This window comes from Microcebus murinus, chromosome 18, assembly GCF_040939455.1.
Source record: "Microcebus murinus isolate Inina chromosome 18, M.murinus_Inina_mat1.0, whole genome shotgun sequence".
NCBI classification, from domain to species: Eukaryota; Metazoa; Chordata; class Mammalia; order Primates; family Cheirogaleidae; genus Microcebus; species Microcebus murinus.
Window position 1 is genome coordinate 22089585 of NC_134121.1, and position 22495 is coordinate 22112079.

Consider the following 22495-nt stretch of genomic DNA (forward strand, 5'->3'; position numbering starts at 1 on the left):
CAGAAGAGGTGTGTTAATTTACTGAGCCATGTTCAGTCACCAGTGGCAGGAGTAGTCTTATCTCCTTGTTGAGCTCCTAATAAGTGGTCTGGATGTGACAGCCTTATCCATGGCTAAAGAAAAAGAAGGCTGCTTCTCCAGCTTGATGGAAAAGGGATTGTTATCTCCCCCCAAGGCAAATAAGTCACTGGTATTCAGAGGCTTGGCCAGGTGCATTGCATGGAGAGGATTTTGAACCTGTTTGTACATCAGGTTGCCTAATCTCTCTTTAGCTCCCCTTCCCTCAGCTTTGATAATTCAGTACTGGCTTAAGAACATGGTTCATTATTTTCTACTTTGAGAGTGTTTGTGGGATACAAGAGCTAAGTGTTCCCTTATCAAAAAAGGAAGTAGATGTGTTTCTACTCAGATTATGATTACCCAATCCTCAAATATATAGGCTATGGATTAGAATTTGTCTGTGAGTTGTAAACTGTCCCCTTCCCTCCCCTCACACTAATTATACACTGAGCAACTTTACTTTGTTGTGACATCACCTCTGTTTTCCTCACCCCTGAACATGATGTCACAGTGAATGGTGACTTCCTTAGTTGCAGAAACAGGATGAGGGCATGATTCAGAGATTGTGGTTTATGTGTGTAACAGTTTTCAGCCTTTAAGAAGAAGGTAAACAGTTAGGCAGACATTATTTTTCAAATACGTGCACAAGAGTTCCTATTAAAAAGCAAGCCAAAGCCAAGTCAATCACCTAACCACAGCTGAAGCTCGATTTCTCCTAAACCCCATATGCCAGGCTATGCAGCCTGTCCACCTTCTAGGATCCTTTTCTGTGCATCCCCAATTAGGTTACAGCAGGGCCTGTATTGGCACCTGCCAGCCAGGAGGCCTTTTAGAAACTTGCCACTCAAAGAAGCTGGACTCAAAAGGGTTAGGAAGAGCTGAGGGAGAAGAAGTGAAGCTGGATAACAAGGATAGAGAAAAGGAACTAACATTATGTTAGTTTCCATCATGTGCCAGATGTTTTTCTTGTTATCCCATTTAATCCATACATCCATTGCAGGGTGCCAATAGTAGATCTCCATTTTGGAAAAGAAGAAACTGAGCTCAGAAGTATAGATTAACTTTCCCAAGGATTCAAGGAAATTGACAAAGCTCTGTTACTTCAACAATTTTCTAGAAGCAGAGCTGTTTGCTGAGAGATTATAGTATGCCCTGTTCTAACACAGGGTGCTTCTCCTGAGATGCTGCTCTGACCTGCTTTCACATGGACCTCTTTGCCTGCCAGTGCCAAATCTGCCTTTTCCACCACCACTACTCCCTTTTGGCCTCCTGTTCACTGAAGTGAATTGAAATGATACATCCTCTGAGCCTCACCAATCCCTGATGTTCAGATCCTATCATGATTCCTGGTGGAATCTAGGTCTTCCTCCAGTGCAGAGCCATCTCCTTATGACCTTCTTTACCACCATATATATGATCCTCCATATATATGACCCTCTTTACTTCCACTGTATCCCTAAGAGGAGGAGGAGAAAGGTTTTATTAGTCTCACTTTATAGATGGAGAAATTCCTGCTCACCAGCATGAGTCACCCAAGGTCAGAGGGAATCAGTGGCAGAACTGGGACAAGATCCCAGAATCCCTAACCGGAGACCAGTGTTAAACCTTCATTTGACTGCTCTATTTGGAAGTTTAGAGGAAAATACATTATCAGACATCCAGTTCTACTGATACTTGTCTGGATACTGGGTACACTTAGTCTTTTTCTACTTCCCTACCTTCTAAGAAGTGTCATTTTCAGAGTTCTAGTTAAAAGTAAAACATTGAAAACCATCCTCCTTGGACACCATGATTACTGGGTTGCTCCCCTTCTCATACTACCTTTCCACTTTGTAGCATAGTTACTCTCCGTGCCAGCATCCAACCTCCCTGAACTGGACACTCTACTTGCCTGTTTTTACTACCTTTGCTTTTGCAGACTTTCTTTATTTTGACCAAAATTTTTAAAACCATTCAGAAGGTCAGGATGCTTCAAGATAAACTGCAGTGGTCTCACTGATTTTCACTGTTATTCTTACTGTTCTCACTTAGTCTCACTAAATTTATTCTCACTGTGTTAACATTTTAGCCATTTGCCCTGTACCTTATAGATGTGTGTTATATGAAGAGTTAGGGTTAACGATGTATAATTGTTGCTGACTTTCCATGCTTTTTGGTGATTGCCTGCTGTAATAGTTTTATCAGCTTTAAATTAGTTCAGTTATAGTTGTGTCAAGTTTAACAGACCAGTGTTCCAAGTCTCCAGGTGGATGATTCTGTTACATGTAAAGCACTTTCATAATTTTGGTTAGTGGTCTATCAGGACTTTGTAGCACCCATCTCTTTCTTTTTTGTGGTACTTTTCATGATGGGCCCACCTGTTCATTTGCACAGAAACGAGAGCAGAAAAAGGAGCTGGGTCATGTCAATGGACTGGTGGACAAATCTGGCAAACGGACTACATCCCCCAGCAGTGACACTGACTTGCTGGATAGATCAGCTAGCAAAGCTGAACTCAAGGCCATTGCCCATGCTCGGATTCTGGAAAGGAGAGCCAGCCGGCCTGGCACACCCACATCCAATGCCAGCACAGAGACCCCCACCTCTGAGCAGAACGACGTTGATGAGGACATCATTGACGTGGATGAGGAGCCAGTAGCAGTGGAGCCTGACTATGTGCAGCCCCAGCTGAGGCGGCCCTTTGAGCTGCTGATTGCTGCTGCTATGGAGCGGAACCCCACCCAATTTCAGTTGCCCAATGAACTGACTTGTACCACTGCACTACCAGGTTAGCCAAACCATCATCCTACTCCCTCCCCTACCCCAGCTTTCCCAAAGGATTATTGTCCAGCAAAAGAGCAGTACTCCCTGCATGGTAAGTCTTTGTAGCCGCTGTCTTAGGTTCCTGTTCCTAGTTCTGCTGGAAAGATCTTTGAAGGTCTTAACCACTATAGTGCTTATTCAATTTTCCATTTTGTGAGTCTCTAAACTCCTTTTCCACCTCTTCCCAGTATGTTTTTTTTTCTTTTTGAGTAGATGGTTTAAAAATCAAAAACATAAAAACTGATAATTAAAAATTTTCCCTCCACCCCTCTCTACCATTTGCCTAGTTTCTACCTTCCTGCCCATCACAGATAACCTCTGGTTGGTTCTTGTTTATTCTTCTCAAATTTCCTCTTGCATATAAAAGCAAATATGGATATATGCTCATTATTTTCTCCTTAAATAACAAACCAGGTATACCATTCTACATCTTGCTTTTTTCACTTCACAGTATGCTGTAAAAGTCTTTTCATATTAATATAGAATTTCCTTACTTTTTTAATGATTATGTAATAGTCTATTGTATAGATATGTCATAATTTGTTTAACCAGTTTTCTGTTGGTGGCCATTTAGGTTGTTCTTAATCTTTTGTTACTACAGGTAGTGCTTCAATGAATAACTTTGTAAATAACATCATTATACACATGTATAGATGTATATCTATTGGATAAATTTCTGATATTATAATTGCTCAGTCAAAACTATACATTTATAGTTTTGATATATATTACCAAATTGTCCTCCACTGTTTTTTTTTTTTAAATCAAGTCTTGGCCAGGCACGGTGGCTCACGCCTATAATCCTAGCACTCTGGGAGGCCAAGGCGGGCGGATTGCTCAAGGTCAGGAGTTCAAAACCAGCCTGAGCAAGAGCGAGACCCCGTCTCTACTAAAAACAGAAAGAAATTAATTGGCCAATTAATATGTATAGAAAAAATTAGCCGGGCATGGTGGCGCATGCCTGTAGTCCCAGCTACTCAGGAGGCTGAGGCAGGAAGATTGCTTGAGCCCAGGAGTTTGAGATTACTGTGAGCTAGGCTGACACCATGGCACTCACTCTAGCCTGGGCAATAAAGCAAGACTCTGTCTCAAAATAAATAAATAAATAAATCAAGTCTTGCCTTCAACTTGATACTACAAAGCCTCTAGAGAAGTTTTTCTTTTTCTTCCCAGAGAAAGCAAAATTGGTAGATTTCAGAAGGATGCCTATAGAATCAAAACTTTTCTGATTTCTGTAAAAACATGATGAAAGTGTAGTCTCTTCCTCAGCCACCCCCACAGAATAATCCTTGTTGACTATTAACTTAGGCATTTATATTTCTTAGTTTGGCCAGTGTCTAACCTACGTTTCTGACCACTTTATGTTTGCAAAACAGTTAGATATATTTCTGCTACTAAGCAAGTGACTTTTGATCGTGGTTCTGACTTATGTCTCTATCTCCTTTTTACTCCCTTCTCATTCTTTTTTTCACTTGAAACCAGCCCCATGGTCTTGAGAAGATCCATGTGTAGGTCATGGTACATGCTTAGCACCTGTTATATTTTCATTTAATGTCTCCATATTGCAGGCTAGGAACTCTGAAGCCAGGGGTAGCTCAGCACCACCAATTTCTTTTCTAGGTTCTAGCAAAAGAAGACGAAAAGAGGAAACCACAGGGAAAAATGTAAAGAAGACACAGCATGAGTTAGATCACAATGGTCTCGTTCCCTTACCGGTCAAAGTCTGCTTCACGTGTAACAGGTATTTTCTTTCATATCAAGAGACTCTTCCTCATATTCAGCAAATGATGCCTTGTCTCTTTCATCCCCTCTTCCAAACCATGTACGTTGAATGTGGACAACCTATATTCTAATGGTATCAGTGCACAGAGACTGATTAATGGATTGACCAGAGCTTTGAGTATGTTCCCTGAAGAATCACAGCACAGCAGTGTCATTAACTGTGTTGATAGAGGCTAGACCGAGAAGAGTTAGACTTAAACTGAAGCATGAGATATTTAGACTAGCTGGTAGGAAAAATTCTGGCCAGCAGGGGACATATGTAGCATGTAACTACATATAATTTGTAGTTATAAATTATAATTGGCATTTGCTTAGGCCCCCTCCCTTAAACTCTGCTTCCATGAATACATGCAAAATCATTTCCCCAGCACACTTCTCTCTAGTTGTCAGTTCTGCCAAGTGCTTCATGCAGAAGAGAAATCTTTTTTTGCTGTACTGTAGTTAAGAGTCTAGAAAGGTTGCTAGTCCCTGGAAAGGGCACAAAGCATTGTTAAATCACTAAAGATGAGTTTAAAAGTAGTATAAGGCTGTGCATGGTGGTTCATGCTTGTCATCCCAGCACTTTGGGAGGCCAAAGTGGGAGGATCACTTGAGGCCAGAAGTTTGAGACCAGCCTGGGTGACAGAGCAAGACTTCATCTCTTTAGGAAAAAAAAAAGTAGTATAAGTATTCTTAGTAGTTAGTGTGCATCAGACTGGGTGACTTCCAAAAGCCCCTAGGCTGCTGCAGTTGTGCCTTTACTGAGACACTGGTTTCCTTCAAATAGGATCTCTTCAGTGACAGGAACCAGCTGCTTCAATTACTGAAGCTGGACTTGTTGGCTTGGGTGAGTTAGAAGGACTGTATTATAGTCAGAGCAGGATAGCAAGAGAGAATAACTATCAGCAAAAGCTGTTGGGAACTAGATAGTAGAGCAGTAGAACTCTGAGCCAGGACAAACTGTGGCTCCAGTGCATCTCAGGGACCCAAGGAGCATTGTAGTTACAAATGATAATTGGCATTTGCTTAGTCCCTCTCCCTTGAGCCCTGCTTCTATGAATACATGCAAAATCATTTCCCCAGCACACTTCTCTCTAGTTGTCAGTTCTGCCAAATATTTCATGCAAAAGAGAAATCTTTTTTTGCTATAGTTAAGACTCTAGAAAGGTTGCTAGTGATTTTTATAAAAATGATAGTGCTCTCTTTTAAGGAGTAGAAAGATCAGAGCAGAGTTGGCTGTCTTCCCCCAGTGGGTATTGAGCATTGATCATTCCTGCTCTGACAGCCACTTTAGCTATACTGCAAATAAACATTCACTTCCCCACAAGACACATTATTCTTAGAAGAGAGAATAATAGAGAGCCTAACAGGAGCCCTCAAGTTCATCCTTACCATGAATATAACTGAATCACTGGAGGAGGAAGGCATGAGAGAATGTTGTTAGGATTAAGGAGGGGAGGCTGTTCCACACTGCAGAGTTATCTTGTCACAGAAATGGCCTATATCTCTTTTCTGCAGGAGTTGCCGCGTGGCCCCTCTCATACAGTGTGACTATTGCCCCCTCCTGTTTCACATGGACTGCCTTGAGCCGCCGCTCACTGCCATGCCCCTGGGCAGATGGATGTGTCCGAATCACATCGAACATGTGGTGGTAAGCACAGCAGTGTCCAGTCGCTCCTCTACAGACACAGCTAGGGTATGCACTGATTCAGTAGAAAGCACACCAAAGTCAGCTTTGTGCCAGAGTTCACTATCATCTCACAGATGCTGGTTTTTGTAGAGCATCATACTCAGTTCTCATCATTTAGACATACCTCAGCTGTCCTTTTTGCCTTTTCCCACAATGCCTTGTTTTGGTTACATAGACAGACTTAACTCACTAGTGCTTAGCTGTTTGTGAGTAATTTCTCCCACAGTGAATTAAGCAGTTGATGTACAGTCCTAAAAGGAGAATATATTAGATCCAACCTTAATGGTTGGCTGTCTGGATGGAATGTGTGTCCCAGGCACCACATGAGGTTATTTCCTTTCTGTTGTTCAATCCTTTACAACCTACTTATGATGGCATATATTAATAACAAGAGTTCAATAAGTAAGTTGTTGAATGAATAGTATGAAGATCCTATTACTTTGTCTCCCAGAAGTCTTGGTACATTTTCCAGAGACTAGAACAGAGCTGTCATTTCCTATCTCCAAAAGAGTTTAGGTTTAGGATGTCTCATTTTAGACAGCAGTCATTCACAAGATCGAGGGCTTCAGGAGGGGGAGCTCCATTGTAAGAGCAGCCTTTCCAAATTAAAAAGGTTACTGCTTAAGATACTCTCTATCAAATGATGATAACCATGGAATAACTATTGGCCTTCAACATGGCAGTGTTCTCCTGCCTTTACACTGAAGGAAACCTCAGTTAAAGACTTAGACACAGAAGAGAAGAGTTACTTTGTATTCTTTTGACTCATGCCACTCCGATTTATCTAGGAGGAAGCTTCTCTCTGAGCCTTAGTGTGTGTGTCATGTTTTGCTTCCTGCTAAACCAGGAAAAATATGACCATAAGCAGTTTACCCAAATATGTATCTTAAAGGGCAGCTTTCCAGCAGATGAGAAATAATTAGTTGGTTAATTTTTTATTACCCACTTAAAGGTTTTGCCTAATTTACTAATTAGGAAATTGCCACAACCAGTCCTTTCTTTTCAATTAAAGTTTGGAGAACCAGATGTAGAAGAGGATAAATGGCATAGTTTGTTTATATTATCACAGAAACTCTTCTTTCTTCCCTTCTTCCAGCCTCTAAGAGCAGTCCAAGGTTTTCCCTCTCCCATAGAAGAAGAATATGATATGGAGAGGGTTCACTAATGCTTCCTGGTACCTGGAGTAGGAATATGGCAGGGCACACAGGATTCTGGTGCTGACCCAGTTGTCAGCCAAGCTCCTATGTAGAACACAATCCTACTTCCTATAAGAGAGAGACCCTTCTTGAGAAGGGAGTCTGAGTCTATTGAGGGCCAAGGCCTGCATCTCCTCTGAAACCTGTGCTGCTGTTAGGGTACCCTGACAAAGGCTTCTCTGACGTGCAGCAGAAGACTGTCAGAGGCTGAATTTGGAAGGGCACCTCCTTGCTAATTCCCTATTTCTTGCCTTCAAGCCTCTCTAGGGAACAGGAACACACTAGTTCTCCACTGGATTGGGCAGAGCTGAGCAGGCAGTCTCATTCATGTTGCCTTGCCCTCTGACAGGAGTGCTGACATCCTGGCCCCTGATGGAAGGAACCCATTTGACCAAAAGCTTCTAGTTTTTAAACCCATAATGGGGTTAACTAGGAGGGGAGCACCTTCCGAGTCTCACTACAGGGATGTGTCTGCTTTGTCCCTAGCTGAACCAGAAGAATATGACACTGAGCAATCGGTGCCAGGTGTTTGATCGTTTCCAGGACACCATTTCGCAGCACGTCATCAAAGTGGACTTCCTGAACCGAATCCACAAGAAGCACCCTCCTAACCGCCGTGTGCTCCAGTCAGTCAAAAGAAGAAGCTTGAAGGTGAGTCACAGCCTAGTGCAGGCAAGATGGTGGTCTTTGATTGCCTTCATGGGATAGGGGATCATTGTCCCAATTTTACAGATGGGGAGACGGGAGCCCCAGAGATTTGTTTGTGGCTTCTCAGCAGGTAATGAACGTGACCTTACATTTTAATACTTGAGGATGGTGGTCAGGATTATGAGAGCCAAAGCCTTGAAGTCTGCAAGTCTATAGTTCTCCAAAGGATGAGCACCCTTTAGCTCATCCTACCAAACCTACATGTGCTCTGTTGTTACTGCCCTCACACCTGATACTCATCCTGTCTGTTCTTGTTAGATGGCCTCTGTCCTGAGCTATCTGGTGAGAGAGCGCCATGTAGAAAGTGAAGAGCTATTCCCAGCTCAGGAACTTAAAGAGAAAATGTCTAAAGGAAAGTTAAATCTATTTTCCAGGCTGCTGTTAATATATCACCTATACTCCACAAATTGTAGCATTGCTGTAATGATATCTAACATTTATATGCATTTGACATTTGCTAAAATGTGTTTACAGAGATTGACAGAAAAATTTTCTTTATTGAAAAGCATTTTGTAGTGTTGAGGATGTTTCTTAAACTATTCAGTCTCCTCATTCAGTTAACCTGGAGGCCCAACACTATATACCCATAAATGAACTTGATTTTTCTCATTTGAAATGATCCTATGGACAGTCCTATGTGCCCAGAGAAGCCAGCAATTCTCGAACATGGCCACTTGGTGGCAGCTGCATTTTAAAATCAATCACACCACTACCATCACCTCTAGTGGGTGTCAGTACTAGCAAGATGCTAACTGTTGGAAATTGTATAGCAAACTCTTAACTGGGCAAATATTTGTACTTCAATGGAAAAGCAAGTTTTCTAAAATTAAATTCAAGTGTTTTCAGTAGGGGTTAGGGGATATTAAAGGTGCCGTGCCTCATACCTCAGTTAAATGGATCTAAAAGTAATGCAGGCTGTGTACTTCATTGTATAGATTTAGGAGAGATCCTGGCTGCTGAAGTGAGCAGACCAGGCCACCTGAATAAAATCCTGTCATTGTATGGTACCCCTCATATTTTTTAAATGTTTCCCTATTGAGGAAAATCTACACGATTGAGTCACCTGCAAAGCATCGGTTTTTTTTTTTTTGGTTTTTTTTTTTCCCCAAGACAGAGTCTCACTTTGTTGCCCAGGCTAGAGTGAGTGCTGTGGCGTCAGCCTAGCTCACAGCAACCTCAGTCTCCTGGGCTCAAGTGATCCTACTGCCTCAGCCTCCCGAGTAGCTGGGACTACAGGCATGCGCCACCATGCCTGGCTAATTTTTTGTATATATATATTAATTTCTTTCTAATTTTTTGTATATATATATTCTTTCTATTTTTAGTAGAGACGGGGTCTCGCTCAGGCTGGTTTCGAACTCCTGACCTTGAGCGATCCTCCCGCCTCAGCCTCTCAGACTGTTAGGATTACAGGCGTGATCCACTGCGCCCGGCCTGCAAAGCATCTTGTGCTTAGACTGTTTGAGAGTGAAGTGAGGACAGTAGCACTGTAGGACATTGACAAAGAACTCCAACTCTCTCCTGGAACATTGGCCTTTTTCCTTAATTATAGCAACGCAGGCATAATCTGCTGAGAACTCTTTCTTTTTCTTTTTTTTTTTTTTTTGGAGACAGAGTCTCATTTCGTTGCCTCAGGTAGAGTGCAATGGTGTCATCATAGCTTACTGCAATGTCAAACTCCTGGGCTCAAGCAATCCTCCTGCCTCAGCCTCCCGAGTAGCTGGGACTATAGGTGTGCACCATGACACCGAGCTAATTTTTCTATTTTTAGGCCGGGCGCAGTGGCTCATGCCTGTAATCCTAGCACTCTGGGAGGCCGAGGAGGGCAGATCGCTCAAGGTGAGGAGTTTGAACCAGCCTAAGCAAGAGCGAGATCCCGTCTCTACTAAAAATAGAAATTAATTGGCCGACTAAAAATATATAGAAAAAATTAGCCAAGCATGGTGGCACATGCCTGTAGTCCCAGCTACTCGTGAGGCTGAGGCAGAAGAATTGCTTGAGCCCAGGAGTTTCAGGTTGCTGTGAGCTCAGCTGATGCCACGGCACTCTAGCCAGGGCAACAGAGTGAGACTCTGTCTCAAAAAATAATAATAAAAAAATAATAATTTTTCTATTTTTAGTAGAGATGGGGTCTTGCTCTTGTTCAGGCAGGTCTCCAACTCCAGGGCACTGCAATATTCCCTCCTCTGCTCCCTAAGTAGGATTATAGGTGTAAGCCACCGTGTTGGCTAGAACTTTGTTGAAAGTTCTTCTTCACTCTTCCCCAAGGAGCAGCCCTAGACTGCACCATTCCTCCTCCACCCATTCCTAGGTGATGTCAAAAAGCCCATGGCACCAGCTAACACCATTGTGGCAATGACTCTCAACTCAACATTCCTTGTCTTCCTCCTCATATTCAGACTTACATCTTTCTGCCCAACCCACAGGCACCTCAGTCTCAACCTACTTAAGCCCAGCATCTTCTGCCCCTCCTGATGTGCTCTTCCTGCTATATTTCTTATTTCAGTGAATGACAGCAATCTCTACCCTGTCCCTCAAACCAAAATTCTGGTAGCTGTTTTCACTTCCTCTTCCCTTATCCTCCCTAAGGACTTGGTCACCAAAATCTTGGTTCTCTGGATGCTTTCCAAATCCACCATGGGCTTTCACATCTCTGTGCCATACATGCTGTACCCTCAACCGTTATTTCCCCTTTTTCTGATTTGGAAGTTCCTTCTCAACTTCTAAGTCTCAGCTCACATACTGACTTCTTGTAAAATCTTCCGTAGTCCCCAACTCCTATCCCCCAAACTAAAATAACTATTCTTTTTTTTTTTTTTTTTTTTTTGAGACAGAGTCTCACTTTATTGCCCAGGCTAGAGTGAGTGCCGTGGTGTCACCCTAGCTCACAGCAACCTCAAACTCCTGGGCTCAAACAATCCTCCTGCCTCAGCCTCCCGAGTAGCTGGGACTACAGGCATGCGCCACCACGCCTGGCTAATTTTTTCTATATATATTAGTTGGCCAATTAATTTCTTTCTATTTATAGTAGAGATGGGGTCTCACTCTTGCTCAGGCTGGTTTTGAACTCCTGACCTCAAGCAATCCGCCCGCCTCAGCCTCCCAGAGAGCTAGGATTACAGGCGTGAGCCACCGCACCTGGCTAACTATTCTTCTTTGTGTTTATGTTTTTTATAGCACCTTAGACATGCCTCTATTCTGGGACCCATTACATTGTATTGTAATGTTTCTGTGTTTATCTCCCTACTAGACTGTGAGCTCCTTGAGGGCAGGGCTTAAGTTTTATTCATCTCTGGATCTCTAGGACTTGAAACAGTATGCAGACACAGGAAGTGGTCAATAAATGTTGGTTGAATGTATGAATGACTCTCTGCTTGTGTGGCCTTTTCATTCTTACATGGTGTGATTCAGAGTGTGTCTTCTGTCTTTGTGCAACAAAAAGGTCTTCAGTCATTTCCTGAGTCATGAATGAGTGGGTAAAGAAAACTAACATTGATTGAGTGCTTATCATAAGCCAAACTTCATGCTGAGCACATCTACCACAAATGTTCTTACCTCTCGGTTTCTGCTCACCCACCTCCCAAACTTGACGCCAAGCAATAAGAACCTAGAGTACCATTCTGAAGACCTGTCCAGTGTCACTCCTACACCTTTCAGGCCAAAGCAGAAGACAGCATGCAAAGGTTTCTGGGTTCTGCAAGCCTTAGACCTTGATGAAGAAAAGTGGAGGCCCTACATGCTGTTTCCATTGCTGTGCCTTGTCAGCCCAGTGTGCACATTTCAGAGTCAAAGAGATGGGGCACAAAGAGCAGTTGCAGTGCACTGAGCCTCTTGTCCTCAGTGGACCTCGGAGTGGATGGTTCCTTGGGCATCAGCAGCACCACAGACAGAACAGCGTGTCAGAGCAGAATCAGCTGGACACGTTGGCACTATCTCCCTCTCCTTCCTCCTTCTGTCTATTCTGAACAGGTTCCCGATGCTATAAAATCTCAGTACCAGTTTCCACCCCCTCTCATTGCACCCGCGGCCATTCGGGACGGGGAGCTGATCTGCAATGGGATCCCTGAGGAATCACAGACGCACCTTTTGAACTCTGAGCACTTAGCCACCCAAGCAGAGCAACAAGAGGTGAGTGAAGGCAGGGCTGGGATTCCCAATCTAATCTTCCTTCCATCTCATGACGGTTGTTACTGCAAACAGCCTCAGTGTCATTCCCATCCCCATCCCTACCCACCCTCACTGTACCCTGGAAGAGTTGAGTATTCCAGAGGGAACCTCTGGCTCAGATCCCAAAGGCAAGTAAGAGAGAACTACAGAGTCAACCGGTCTGCTTCTCCATCAGTCCCCCAGTACACTGTGAGACAGGCTGATCTGTGCTGTAGAAGGAGTTGAGTTGACCTGTAGAGAGTTCAGGCGATAGTGCTGGACACACTGCAGGTGCTCGGGTACTTGCTGAGTATCGGTCGTAAGGTGAGCCTTCGTGGCAGGGCCAAAGCGTGAACCCCAGGCTCTGCTGACGGGGTGTTGTCTGCCGAGCGTACCCCGTGGGAATGGAAATGGAATCCTGTCAGGAGTCGAGCACATCCTTCCTGGGCATTCTTGATGGGACCTCGGAAACTGCTCGTCAGCTCTGCTGTAGCCCTGGCCGCTGTGGCAGGAAGGACCAGCGCCTCCCAGGCCTCTCACCCTCCTCTCCTCTCCTCTCCTTCCGTTGCAGTGGCTCTGTAGTGTTGTTGCGCTCCAGTGCAGCATATTGAAACATTTATCTGCTAAGCAGATGCCTTCGCATTGGGACTCTGAACAGACAGAGAAGGCTGATATTAAGCCTGTTATTGTGACTGACAGCTCAATCACCACCTCCCTGCAAACAGCTGACAAGGCACCACCACCTTCCCACTACCCCTTGTCCTGCCCCTCAGGGATTAGCACCCAGAATTCCCTGAGCTGCTCTCCACCCCACCAACCCCCAGCCCTAGAGGACATCAGCTGCAGTTCTTGTGCGGAAAAATCCAAGAAAGCCCCTTGTGGGACTGCCAACGGGCCAGTGAACACAGAGGTGAAAGTCAATGGCCCACACCTCTACAGCAGCCCCACTGATTCCACGGACCCCCGGCGACTTCCAGGCACCAACACACCCCTACCAGGCCTCTCACACCGGCAAGGCTGGCCCCAGCCCCTCACGCCACCAGCGGCTGGGGGCCTTCAGAACCACACGGTCGGCATCATTGTGAAGACTGAGAATGCCACTGGCCCCAGCTCTTGCCCCCAGAGGAGTTTAGTTCCTGTCCCAAGCCTGCCCCCTTCCATTCCCAGCTCTTGTGCCAGCATCGAGAACACCAGCACTTTGCAAAGAAAGACTGTCCAATCACAGATAGGACCTCCGTTGACAGATTCAAGGCCATTGGGCTCACCCCCAAATGCCACCCGGGTGCTCACTCCCCCTCACGCAGCAGGAGACAGTATCTTGGCCACAGGAGCCAATCAACGATTCTGCTCACCAGCGCCATCATCAGGTGAGTGCTGCTCAGACTTGGGGTGGCATAGAATAATTTTATGCTCTTCCTGGCAAATAAGACTTAAGATTTCAAAAACACTTATATCCCCATGAATGCTTCAGAGGACTTTGATATCTGTATTGTTTTGTGTTTGCCCTGTTTTTGTAATGGAAGAGGAAGCACATATTAACTTGTCCCCATTTTTATAGATGGGACTGCTTAGGCTCTGAAAGCTGGAGTGATTTCCTTAAGGTGATTTCCACTACTGAGTCAGTGGCAGGATTGGAACTACAGCCTGGGTCTCCTGTCTCCTTCCCACACCTTCTAGGCCTAGTCTTCTGCCTGTTCCATCACCTTAGAAGAAGGCAGCTTGCTCTCTGGAACCACTGTGTCAGCCGGAGGTTCTGGGTAATGGTCTCAGTATCTCATGATTCATATAAGAGACTAGATCCACGAGCAGACTTTCAGAGCCAGCTCATTTGACAGACTTCCATGTCAGGGAAGCAGGGACAGAAAGCAGCACTGCCTTTCAGAAGCTTACCCTTAGGCCACATGCCAAAGGGCAATCCATTAAGTCTATACTTGGCCTAGCACGGACCTGTTCTCTTAGCTGTCCCCAGTCAGCACTCAGGACGTCGAGGTTGCTGACCCCAGCATCTGAACCAGGTTTCAGATGCTGCTGGAACCGCCCCCTGTGGTCTCTCCCGTCTGAACTGAAGCTGGCCTCCTAGTCAGCTGGGAGTCTCAGTAACCAGGTGACTGATTTCTCTGCATGGGGGCCCATGGTCCCAGGATGGTCCTACCCTCAGGCTATTTTCCTCTCTCTGTTTATCTCTTAATACCAGCGTGGATAGATTTTGCACGCTGTGAGCTGTGTTTCAGTAGGCAGGAATTGTAGGGGCAGGCACCACTTAGTTAAGGGTAGAGGTAGCAGGGAGGTGGTCATGGCCCAGAGAATGAAGCTGCCCCACCACTTTCCCCAGAGTAGTGAATTCCAGTGGTTCTCAGTGTTCTGGAGACTTGCGTGCTTTGTCGTTCCATCTGCCCTTCCTCACCACACGTTTTTAGCTCTAGGAGTTCCAGAGCCTATGGGTTGAGAATCGAGAAGGGAACATCACCTTGGGTCCGAAATCCAGACCTGTCTCAGCAATGGGGGATTGGACCGGTGGGTTTCCCTCAGGCGACGTAAGTAACAGTCTTCCTGCTCCGTCCCCAGATGGCAAGGTCAGCCCCGGCACGTTATCCATAGGAAGCGCTTTAACCGTACCCTCTTTCCCAGCCAACTCTACTGCCATGGTGGACCTCACCAACTCACTTCGAGCATTTATGGATGTCAATGGAGGTGAGTGAGTGAGCACCTGCTGTTCCACCACTTGCTATGGTGAAGGTGCTATTCTGTACAGCATTCAGCTCATTTCAAAAAGGGGGAGAAGATGGCTGAGTGTGGTGACTCACTCCTGTAATTCCAGCACTTTGGGAAGCCAAGAGTTGGAGACCAGCCTGGGAATCATAGCAAGACCCTGTCTCTACAGAAAAATTTTTAAAAAATTAGCCAGGTGTAATAGTGCACACCAGTAGTCTCAGCTACTTGGGAGATACTCCTACTGAGGTGGGAGGATCACTTGATACCCCCTGAGACTACAGTGAGCTATGATGGTGCCACTGTACTCCAGCCTGGGCAACAAAGTAAGACCCTGTCTCTTAAGAAAAACAAAAAAGGGAGAGAAGGGTTACCTGATCTGAAGGGCTAGGGAGAAGGGATGGGGAACCAGTGAGAAAAGAACAAACTCATTTCAGGTAGATCACCTAGACTTATAGAATAAAACCAGGAGCCTTGCTCCAAAGGAAGGGCCTTGTGTGGGAAATCCCCAAAGTCAATGAGAACAGGGACAGGTCTTGATCTCTGTAAACAGAGGGTGGGTAGAAAATACCCAAGTCTCAATATCAGACATCCAGGCTCTCCCCCACAGACAGGCAAGTGGTTTATTTCGCTCTGCCTTCCTAAGACCACTTTAAAATCACTCTACCCAACAGACTGCATTGAGCCTCTTCTCACTGCAGAAGTTGAGTGAGATGCCCAACTCCAGATCCTTGTACCACTCTGTGCTCAGTGCTGTTTGAACAAAAATCACTTGGGCCAGGCACAGTGGCTCACGCCTGTAATCCTAGTACTCTGGGAGGCCGAGGCGGGCAAATTGCTCGAGGTCAGGAGTTCAAAACCAGCCTGAACAAGAGTAAGACCCTATCTCTACTATAAATAGAAAAAAATTAATTGGCCAACTAATATATATAGAAAAAATTAGTTGGGCATGATGGCACATGCCTGTAGTCCCAGCTACTCGGGAGGCTGAGGCAGCAGGATTGCTTGATCCCAGGAGTTTGAGGTTGCTGTGAGCTAGGCTGACACCACGGCACTCACTCTAGCCTAGGCAACAAAGTGAGACTCTGTCTCCAAAAAAAAAAAAAAAATCACTTGGCTGAATTTTATTATAGAAGTGTTGAACTATTTACTCTGTGACCCTTACCTACTTCTACATTCCATTTCCACCTCAGCTGCTTTTTAATCTTTCTCTTTGATTAATAGAAATCGAGATAAATATGCTGGACGAGAAGCTGATCAAGTTTCTGGCCTTGCAGAGAATACATCAACTTTTCCCCTCCCGGGTCCAAGCTTCACCAGGCAGTGTCGGGACACATCCACTGGCTTCCGGAGGGCACCACACCGAAGGTGCGCATGCACACACCTGCCACCACACCATCAGATGTCCCCTTTGTGTGCAAACGGCCGCCTTGCCTCCTTGGAGAATCTGAGCTGTTTCAGTATCTCAAATCTCCTTGTGTGCCTTTAATGGGCTTACTAAATCATCATGGTTTTTTCCTTGGAGAGCAAGAACAAGATGACAGCTACAGCTTTCTGATTAGACTCGGAATCTGTTGTAACTCTTTCATGCAACTCTATTTTGAGATACAGCACAGCAGCTACCAGTGTCTTTGGGTACATGTGATATGCTTTCTGCTCAGTTGCTTTCAAATATTTAAATTAGTAGGGTTTCCCAAGGGGGAACTTTTAAAGTTCAAGGTGAGAAATAGAATAACACTGGGCCAGCCTCCTGTAAATTTTCCCCAGGTGGTTAACTCTGCTTCAGATATCTCTGAGCATTAGCTGTTAAGAGCCTTAACGCTTCAAAGCGTGGTCCCCACACCAGCAGCATCAGCAGTCCCCAAGAGCACGTTAGAAATGGCAAGTTCAAGCCCCACCTCAGACCTACTAAATTTGAATCTGCATTTTAACAGGATCATAGGGGATTCATGTGCACATTAAAGTTTGAGAAACACTGGTCCATGCCTTCTGTTTTTCCATGTTTCCCCTATAGTACAGTATCAGCTGAAATATTCCTGATAAGCCAACCAGCAGCCCAGGAGCTTAAAGTATGATCATTTCTGAATTCTATGACCATCTTCAAAAATAGTGCTCTCCGCCCCATGTTGGCAATGCTGTGGGTGGGGAGAGAAAGCCTCACTCTGAAGCAGCTCATTGTCAGATGTGAGTTTGGAAAGATGAGTCATCCAGTGGGATTTTTCTCCAGGCCATGAGCCAGAGGTCCAGATTTTGTTGGTTTATGTTTGCGTCACAGGATCTGAGTTTCTGAATGATCCTATTCCTATGTTTGTCTTGTAGTGCAAAGAAAGGAGGTACAGGCCCGAGCTGTGTTCTACCCCCTCTTAGGGTTGGGAGGAGCTGTGAACATGTGCTATCGAACCCTCTACATCGGGACAGGTGAGCCAGCCAGGAAGCGGGGAGAGGCACTGCAGCTGTTCAGCCCTACAGATCAGCACCCTTACCCACAGACGCTAGAAGGGATGAGGGAAGCCTTTTCCAGGGTTGGCTGGTTTTACCCAGATGGGAGAGACTAAGACTGGAGATGATCAGTCACTTATCCTCCCTGGCTCAGCTGCTTTTGCTTTGTGCTCAGTGTGGCATCCACAGAGATGAAAGTCTGCTCTGACCACTGCTTAGGGAGGCATTTTAAGTACTGCAGGGAAAAACCTGAAGGAGAGGGCAAATGCCTTGTCCCTGGAGGTCTTTGAAAAAGTGATGGGCTCACACATACCCAACCTTCAATTAGGTACCTGTGGGTTCTCTGCCCTGCCCCCCAACAGTCCTAGAGACAGATAGCCCTATATCTGGCACTGAGACAGACAGATCAGCCCTTAGCCTACCAATGTCTCTTTCTTTCTGATGATATAACTTATATAGGCCCTATACCCCCATGTTATATTCTCATGGAAATACCCCATCCTCTTTAGTGGTTCAGTCTTGCCCCTCTAGGTAGTCACCACATGTTCTAAAGCACATCAGCTATCAGGGACAGCTGTTCTTTAGCAAGGGGTTGGAAAAGGCATCAATTTCTGTTCAGAATACAAGGAGAGGGCCCCAAGCTACCCACCCCTTGAGGTCTATACTAGCACCCATCCTGCAGTTAACTCACTCCCTCTCCCCTCCCCTCCCCAACACATACACCTTACAATCTGTTCTCTGCCCTCCTTTCCCTCTACTCCTGCCACCTTGCAGGAGCTGACATGGACGTGTGCCTTACAAACTATGGTCACTGTAACTACGTGTCTGGGAAACACGCCTGCATATTCTACGATGAGGTGAGGGGGTGGAGATGGAGTGGGAGGGAGCTTTCCCAACCTGAGGCCTATCCCGGGCACTGGGTTTTTGTTCAGTGCTGAGGGGGGTGGGGGAAGGGTTGAGGGTCCTCTCTTTTTCTTCCTTCCCTGTCATTCCTGGAGGAGAAGAGTCTTGGTGCCAAGGGCATCCTACCGGGGCTACCTGCTTCCCAAGAGCAGGGCTGCCATTTCCCCTGTTAGTCATAGGCACAGCAGGGAAAGCCCACCCCTGTGGGTATGTTCCTATGAGTTTCATCATCATCACAGGCCAGTGAGCGTCATGTCAACAGGAACCAGTTCTGAGGAGCAGAGTGAAGGAGCAGTGGGAAATCAGGGGGTGTAGGGCACTGGAGAGCAAGGGTTACCCCAGGAGGCGACTCTCCAGCGTGTTCTGAAAGCGTGGGGCTGGGCCATGACCAGGGAAGAAAGTGAGAGTTCCTTAGGTAGAGCAGCACAGCCTTCTCCATGTGTCCTCTCTCCCCTTAGCCCCAGGCCCCACACAGCAGACCACACATCTTATCTCCCCTCCTCCTCCTCAGAATACCAAACATTATGAGCTGTTAAACTACAGTGAGCACGGGACAACGGTGGACAATGTGCTGTATTCATGTGACTTCTCTGAGAAGACCCCGCCAACCCCCCCAAGCAGTATTGTTGCCAAAGTGCAGAGTGTCATCAGTAAGTTGGAGCAGAGGCCTGTGGCCACAAAGCAGAGGCCCCCATCACTTGCTGCCGATGACCTGCTGTCTCTTGCCTCCCCAGTCCCGTTGGCTAGGCTCTCCTTGCTCCTGGGCCCAGGGAAGGCCACAGAGAAGCAAATGCTGAGCACCCGCATATGTGCACACGCCTGTGTGGGGACTTCAGATGCCACCAACCCTTTCTGAGTGTCCCTCACCCCTAGTCATGCAGCACTTGGAACGGGGAAATGCAGGGGCCCAACCCTGGCGAACAGCCCAGATGGGTTGGCTGCTCATTGTTCCTCTCCTGTGACCATCCCCCTTTTTCCCAGGGCGCCACCGGCACCAGAAACAGGATGAAGAGCCAAGTGAGGAGGCAGCCATGATGAGTTCCCAGGCCCAGGGGCCCCAGCGGAGACCCTGCAACTGCAAAGCCAGCAGCTCGAGCTTGATTGGGGGCAGTGGGGCCGGCTGGGAGGGCACGGCCTTGCTGCACCATGGCAGCTACATCAAGCTGGGCTGCCTGCAGTTTGTCTTCAGCATCACTGAGTTTGCGACCAAACAGCCCAAAGGCGATGCCAGCCTGCTGCAGGATGGGGTCTTGGCCGAGAAGCTCTCTCTCAAGCCCCATCAGGGCCCTGTGCTGCGCTCCAACTCTGTTCCCTAGGGCTGGCGGCCACCCCGCCACTGGCCTGCATACCCACCCAAGACTCCTGCAATGCAAAAATGTACACAAACCAAGCCCGGTGTTTTCTATACCAGAAACCCTTCAACTACAATCTTTGCATGAAATGAAGAAACCCTTTTGACTTTTTTAAAAATCTTTTTTCTTTTCTCAAGTTCTAGGGGGCATTTGCACATATATTTGTACTCGACATTTCATGGGAAAGCGGCAGACCCGAGCTGAGGAACAGCGTGGGCAGGGAGGGGAAGACCTGTGGTCTGGACTCTTTCTCCAACACAAAACCCTTCCCCACCCACCTCCTGCTCCCTCCCCCTCGCCCGCCGTTGTAAAATAATCAGAAACTTGTTCTATTTTGTGGCAGTGACAATAGTTTTATATTAAAAGAAAAAATACAGTTTTCATACAGCAAAATCTATACAATATCATTGTTTTATTTAATATAAAGATCGCTACCCACCCTTCTTCCATGGTTCCCACCCTTGAGTTATTTTCCCTTTCTGCAGCGGTTGCACTACAGGTAGCTACTGTGTATTATGGACAAATGAGAAATGAATTCTTTTTCTGGCTGTCCATTTATTTTATTTCAAATAAGGAAAAGTGTATTTGGATTTTGTGTAAATACATCTAGTGATGACATTTTTTCAATGTTTTTAAAAACCGTGTACAGTACTACATGTGGTAGAGCGTTTTCTCAAATTGTCTATTGTAGCAAAAATGTTTTTGTCGTAAACCTGTTTTGTCTCCTTTTTTTGTTCTCTTGCCACTTCTCTCCTCTTCCTCCTGCCCCTGGCTCCCTCCTCTCTTCCCACCCCCACAACTAGTACCAATGTACATAGTAATTGTAATGTTTTAGACTTTACAGAAGCTTTCCTGTATTCTGTATATAAAAAAACAAAAATACTTCAAATTATGTTTTCTGCTTGTCTGTCCTACCTGTCATCACCCTTAGAGGGGACCCTCCCTTAGGTCTGGGTTCAACATGTGGGGGACCCGCTGAGTAGGTTTCATTCCCAGATAGTCCCCAGGGGAAGTTTGGGAAGAGAGGTGGGGTGTTGGAGAAAAGCAAGCCCAGGGTGGGTAGAAGACACTGTCAGGGCAGGGGCGCATCTGCTGGGGAGGGGTGGTTTGTTAGAGATCTCTGAATAATAGAGCAGAATCCAGTCTAGACCCATCCTTTTGCCACTTCTAGCTATGTGACTCACAGTCACAACTTCTCTACAACTGCTGTTCCTCCTTCGCTGATGAGTCTACTGCATCACCTCAATTGTAAAGCCTAAGGGGCCTCATTAAACCAAACTCCATCCTTTCCTCCTTCCAAACCTTAGGAACTCCCCTGGAAGTTTTCCTGAGGACAGTGTTCCTTAGAGGGCACCTCTGTGTGTACCCCAGAGCTATTCCAGCAATGCACCTGTTCACGTATCAAAATTTTGCCTCAAGGATAGAGAACGAATATTCCACCCCCAGCCTCATCCCACGACATCTACAGTTAAATCCTGAATCCACAGTGCAGCTAAAAGCAAACTTCCTCTGGGATCTGAGACTTCCATCTATCCATCTAGTTTTGTCTCTACTCTGCTCCCCTTGCCCTGGTAGGCTGCTTGAACTCCCTAAGGGCAGAAACTTTTATATATTCTGCTCAGCATCTCCAAGGTAACCACACAGCTATGCACGCCTCAGGTGCCAAATTGTACTGAATTTCTCAGGCAAGGTCCTGAGTCACCTGGCCAGGAATGCCCTTAGCCCACGCCTCCCTATTCCCACTTCTTCCTTGGAGTACGTTAAGTGATGGAGCTTTTTATTTTTTTCTTCTGAAACAGGGTCTCACTTTGTCACCATGCTAGAATGCAGTGCTCCTATCATTCACAGCTCACTGTAAACTCAAACTCCTGGGCCCAAGTGAGTATCCTGAGTACCTAGGACCATAGGTACACTCCTGCTAATTCTTTAAATTTTATGTAGAGATGGTGTCTCACTTCATTGCCCAGGCTGGTCTTGAAATCGTGACCTCAAGCGATCCTCCTGCCTTGGCCTCACAAGTAGTGGGGTTTCAGGCAAAGTGATGGAATCTCTTTACCCTTTACATTTTCTGCCCCCTGTGAGAACCAGTCCACAAATTCCCTCCTGAAGAGCAATAACAGATTTTATTCTGTCTCTTCCTGCTTCCTTTCAGAAATGGAGTGAGACATAGAGAAGGCATGAGTGAATCCTGAAAGCCCTTGACTGCTAGTGCCACCTTGAACACTGTGTCACCTCTCTGGCCTGTATTGGAGAGAACAGGGAAGAATCCTAGAAGCTGAGGGCTGGATGTGAGGATAAGGAATTGAAGCTGTAATCCTAGCACTCTGGGAGGCTGAGGCGGGCAGATCGCTCAAGGTCAGGAGTTCGAAACCAGCCTGAGCAAGAGCGAGACCCATCTCTACTAAAAATAGAAATTAATTGGCCAACTAAAAATATATAGAAAAAATTAGCCGGGCATGGTGGCGCATGCCTGTAGTCCCAGCTACTCGGGAGGCTGAGGCAGCAGGATTGCTTGAGCCCAGGAGTTTGAGGTTGCTGTGAGCTAGGCTGACGCCACGGCACTCACTCTAGCCTGGGGCAACAAAGTGAGACTCTGTCTCAAAAAAAAAAAAAAAAGGAATTGAAGGATTTGTTCATTTAGAGAAAAGCATCTAGGAGTGGATTGTCTCAGACACAAGAGTATCACGTCTCCAGAAGGGAGGGACTGTACTACATACACCTAGAGTAAG

At 46.1% G+C, this 22495-nt stretch overlaps 1 protein-coding gene across 4 annotated transcripts in view; it reads left to right on the plus strand.

The window, feature by feature from the left end:
- Positions 1 to 20655, plus strand: part of PHF12 (PHD finger protein 12) — a 44777-nt gene extending 24122 nt beyond the window's left edge. For all 4 annotated transcript variants that reach the window (XM_012740720.3, XM_075994305.1, XM_075994307.1 and 1 more), the window contains 12 exons: positions 2434 to 2827; positions 4483 to 4603; positions 6142 to 6274; positions 7996 to 8160; positions 12187 to 12345; positions 12935 to 13730; positions 14929 to 15054; positions 16297 to 16440; positions 17392 to 17490; positions 18286 to 18368; positions 18926 to 19064; positions 19396 to 20655. In XM_012740720.3, the coding sequence (XP_012596174.2) occupies positions 2434 to 2827; positions 4483 to 4603; positions 6142 to 6274; positions 7996 to 8160; positions 12187 to 12345; positions 12935 to 13730; positions 14929 to 15054; positions 16297 to 16440; positions 17392 to 17490; positions 18286 to 18368; positions 18926 to 19064; positions 19396 to 19730 (2694 nt within the window). In that variant the 3' untranslated portion in view covers positions 19731 to 20655. The remainder of the gene's footprint in view (positions 1 to 2433; positions 2828 to 4482; positions 4604 to 6141; positions 6275 to 7995; positions 8161 to 12186; positions 12346 to 12934; positions 13731 to 14928; positions 15055 to 16296; positions 16441 to 17391; positions 17491 to 18285; positions 18369 to 18925; positions 19065 to 19395) is intronic.
- The last annotated feature ends 1840 nt before the right edge of the window (positions 20656 to 22495 follow it).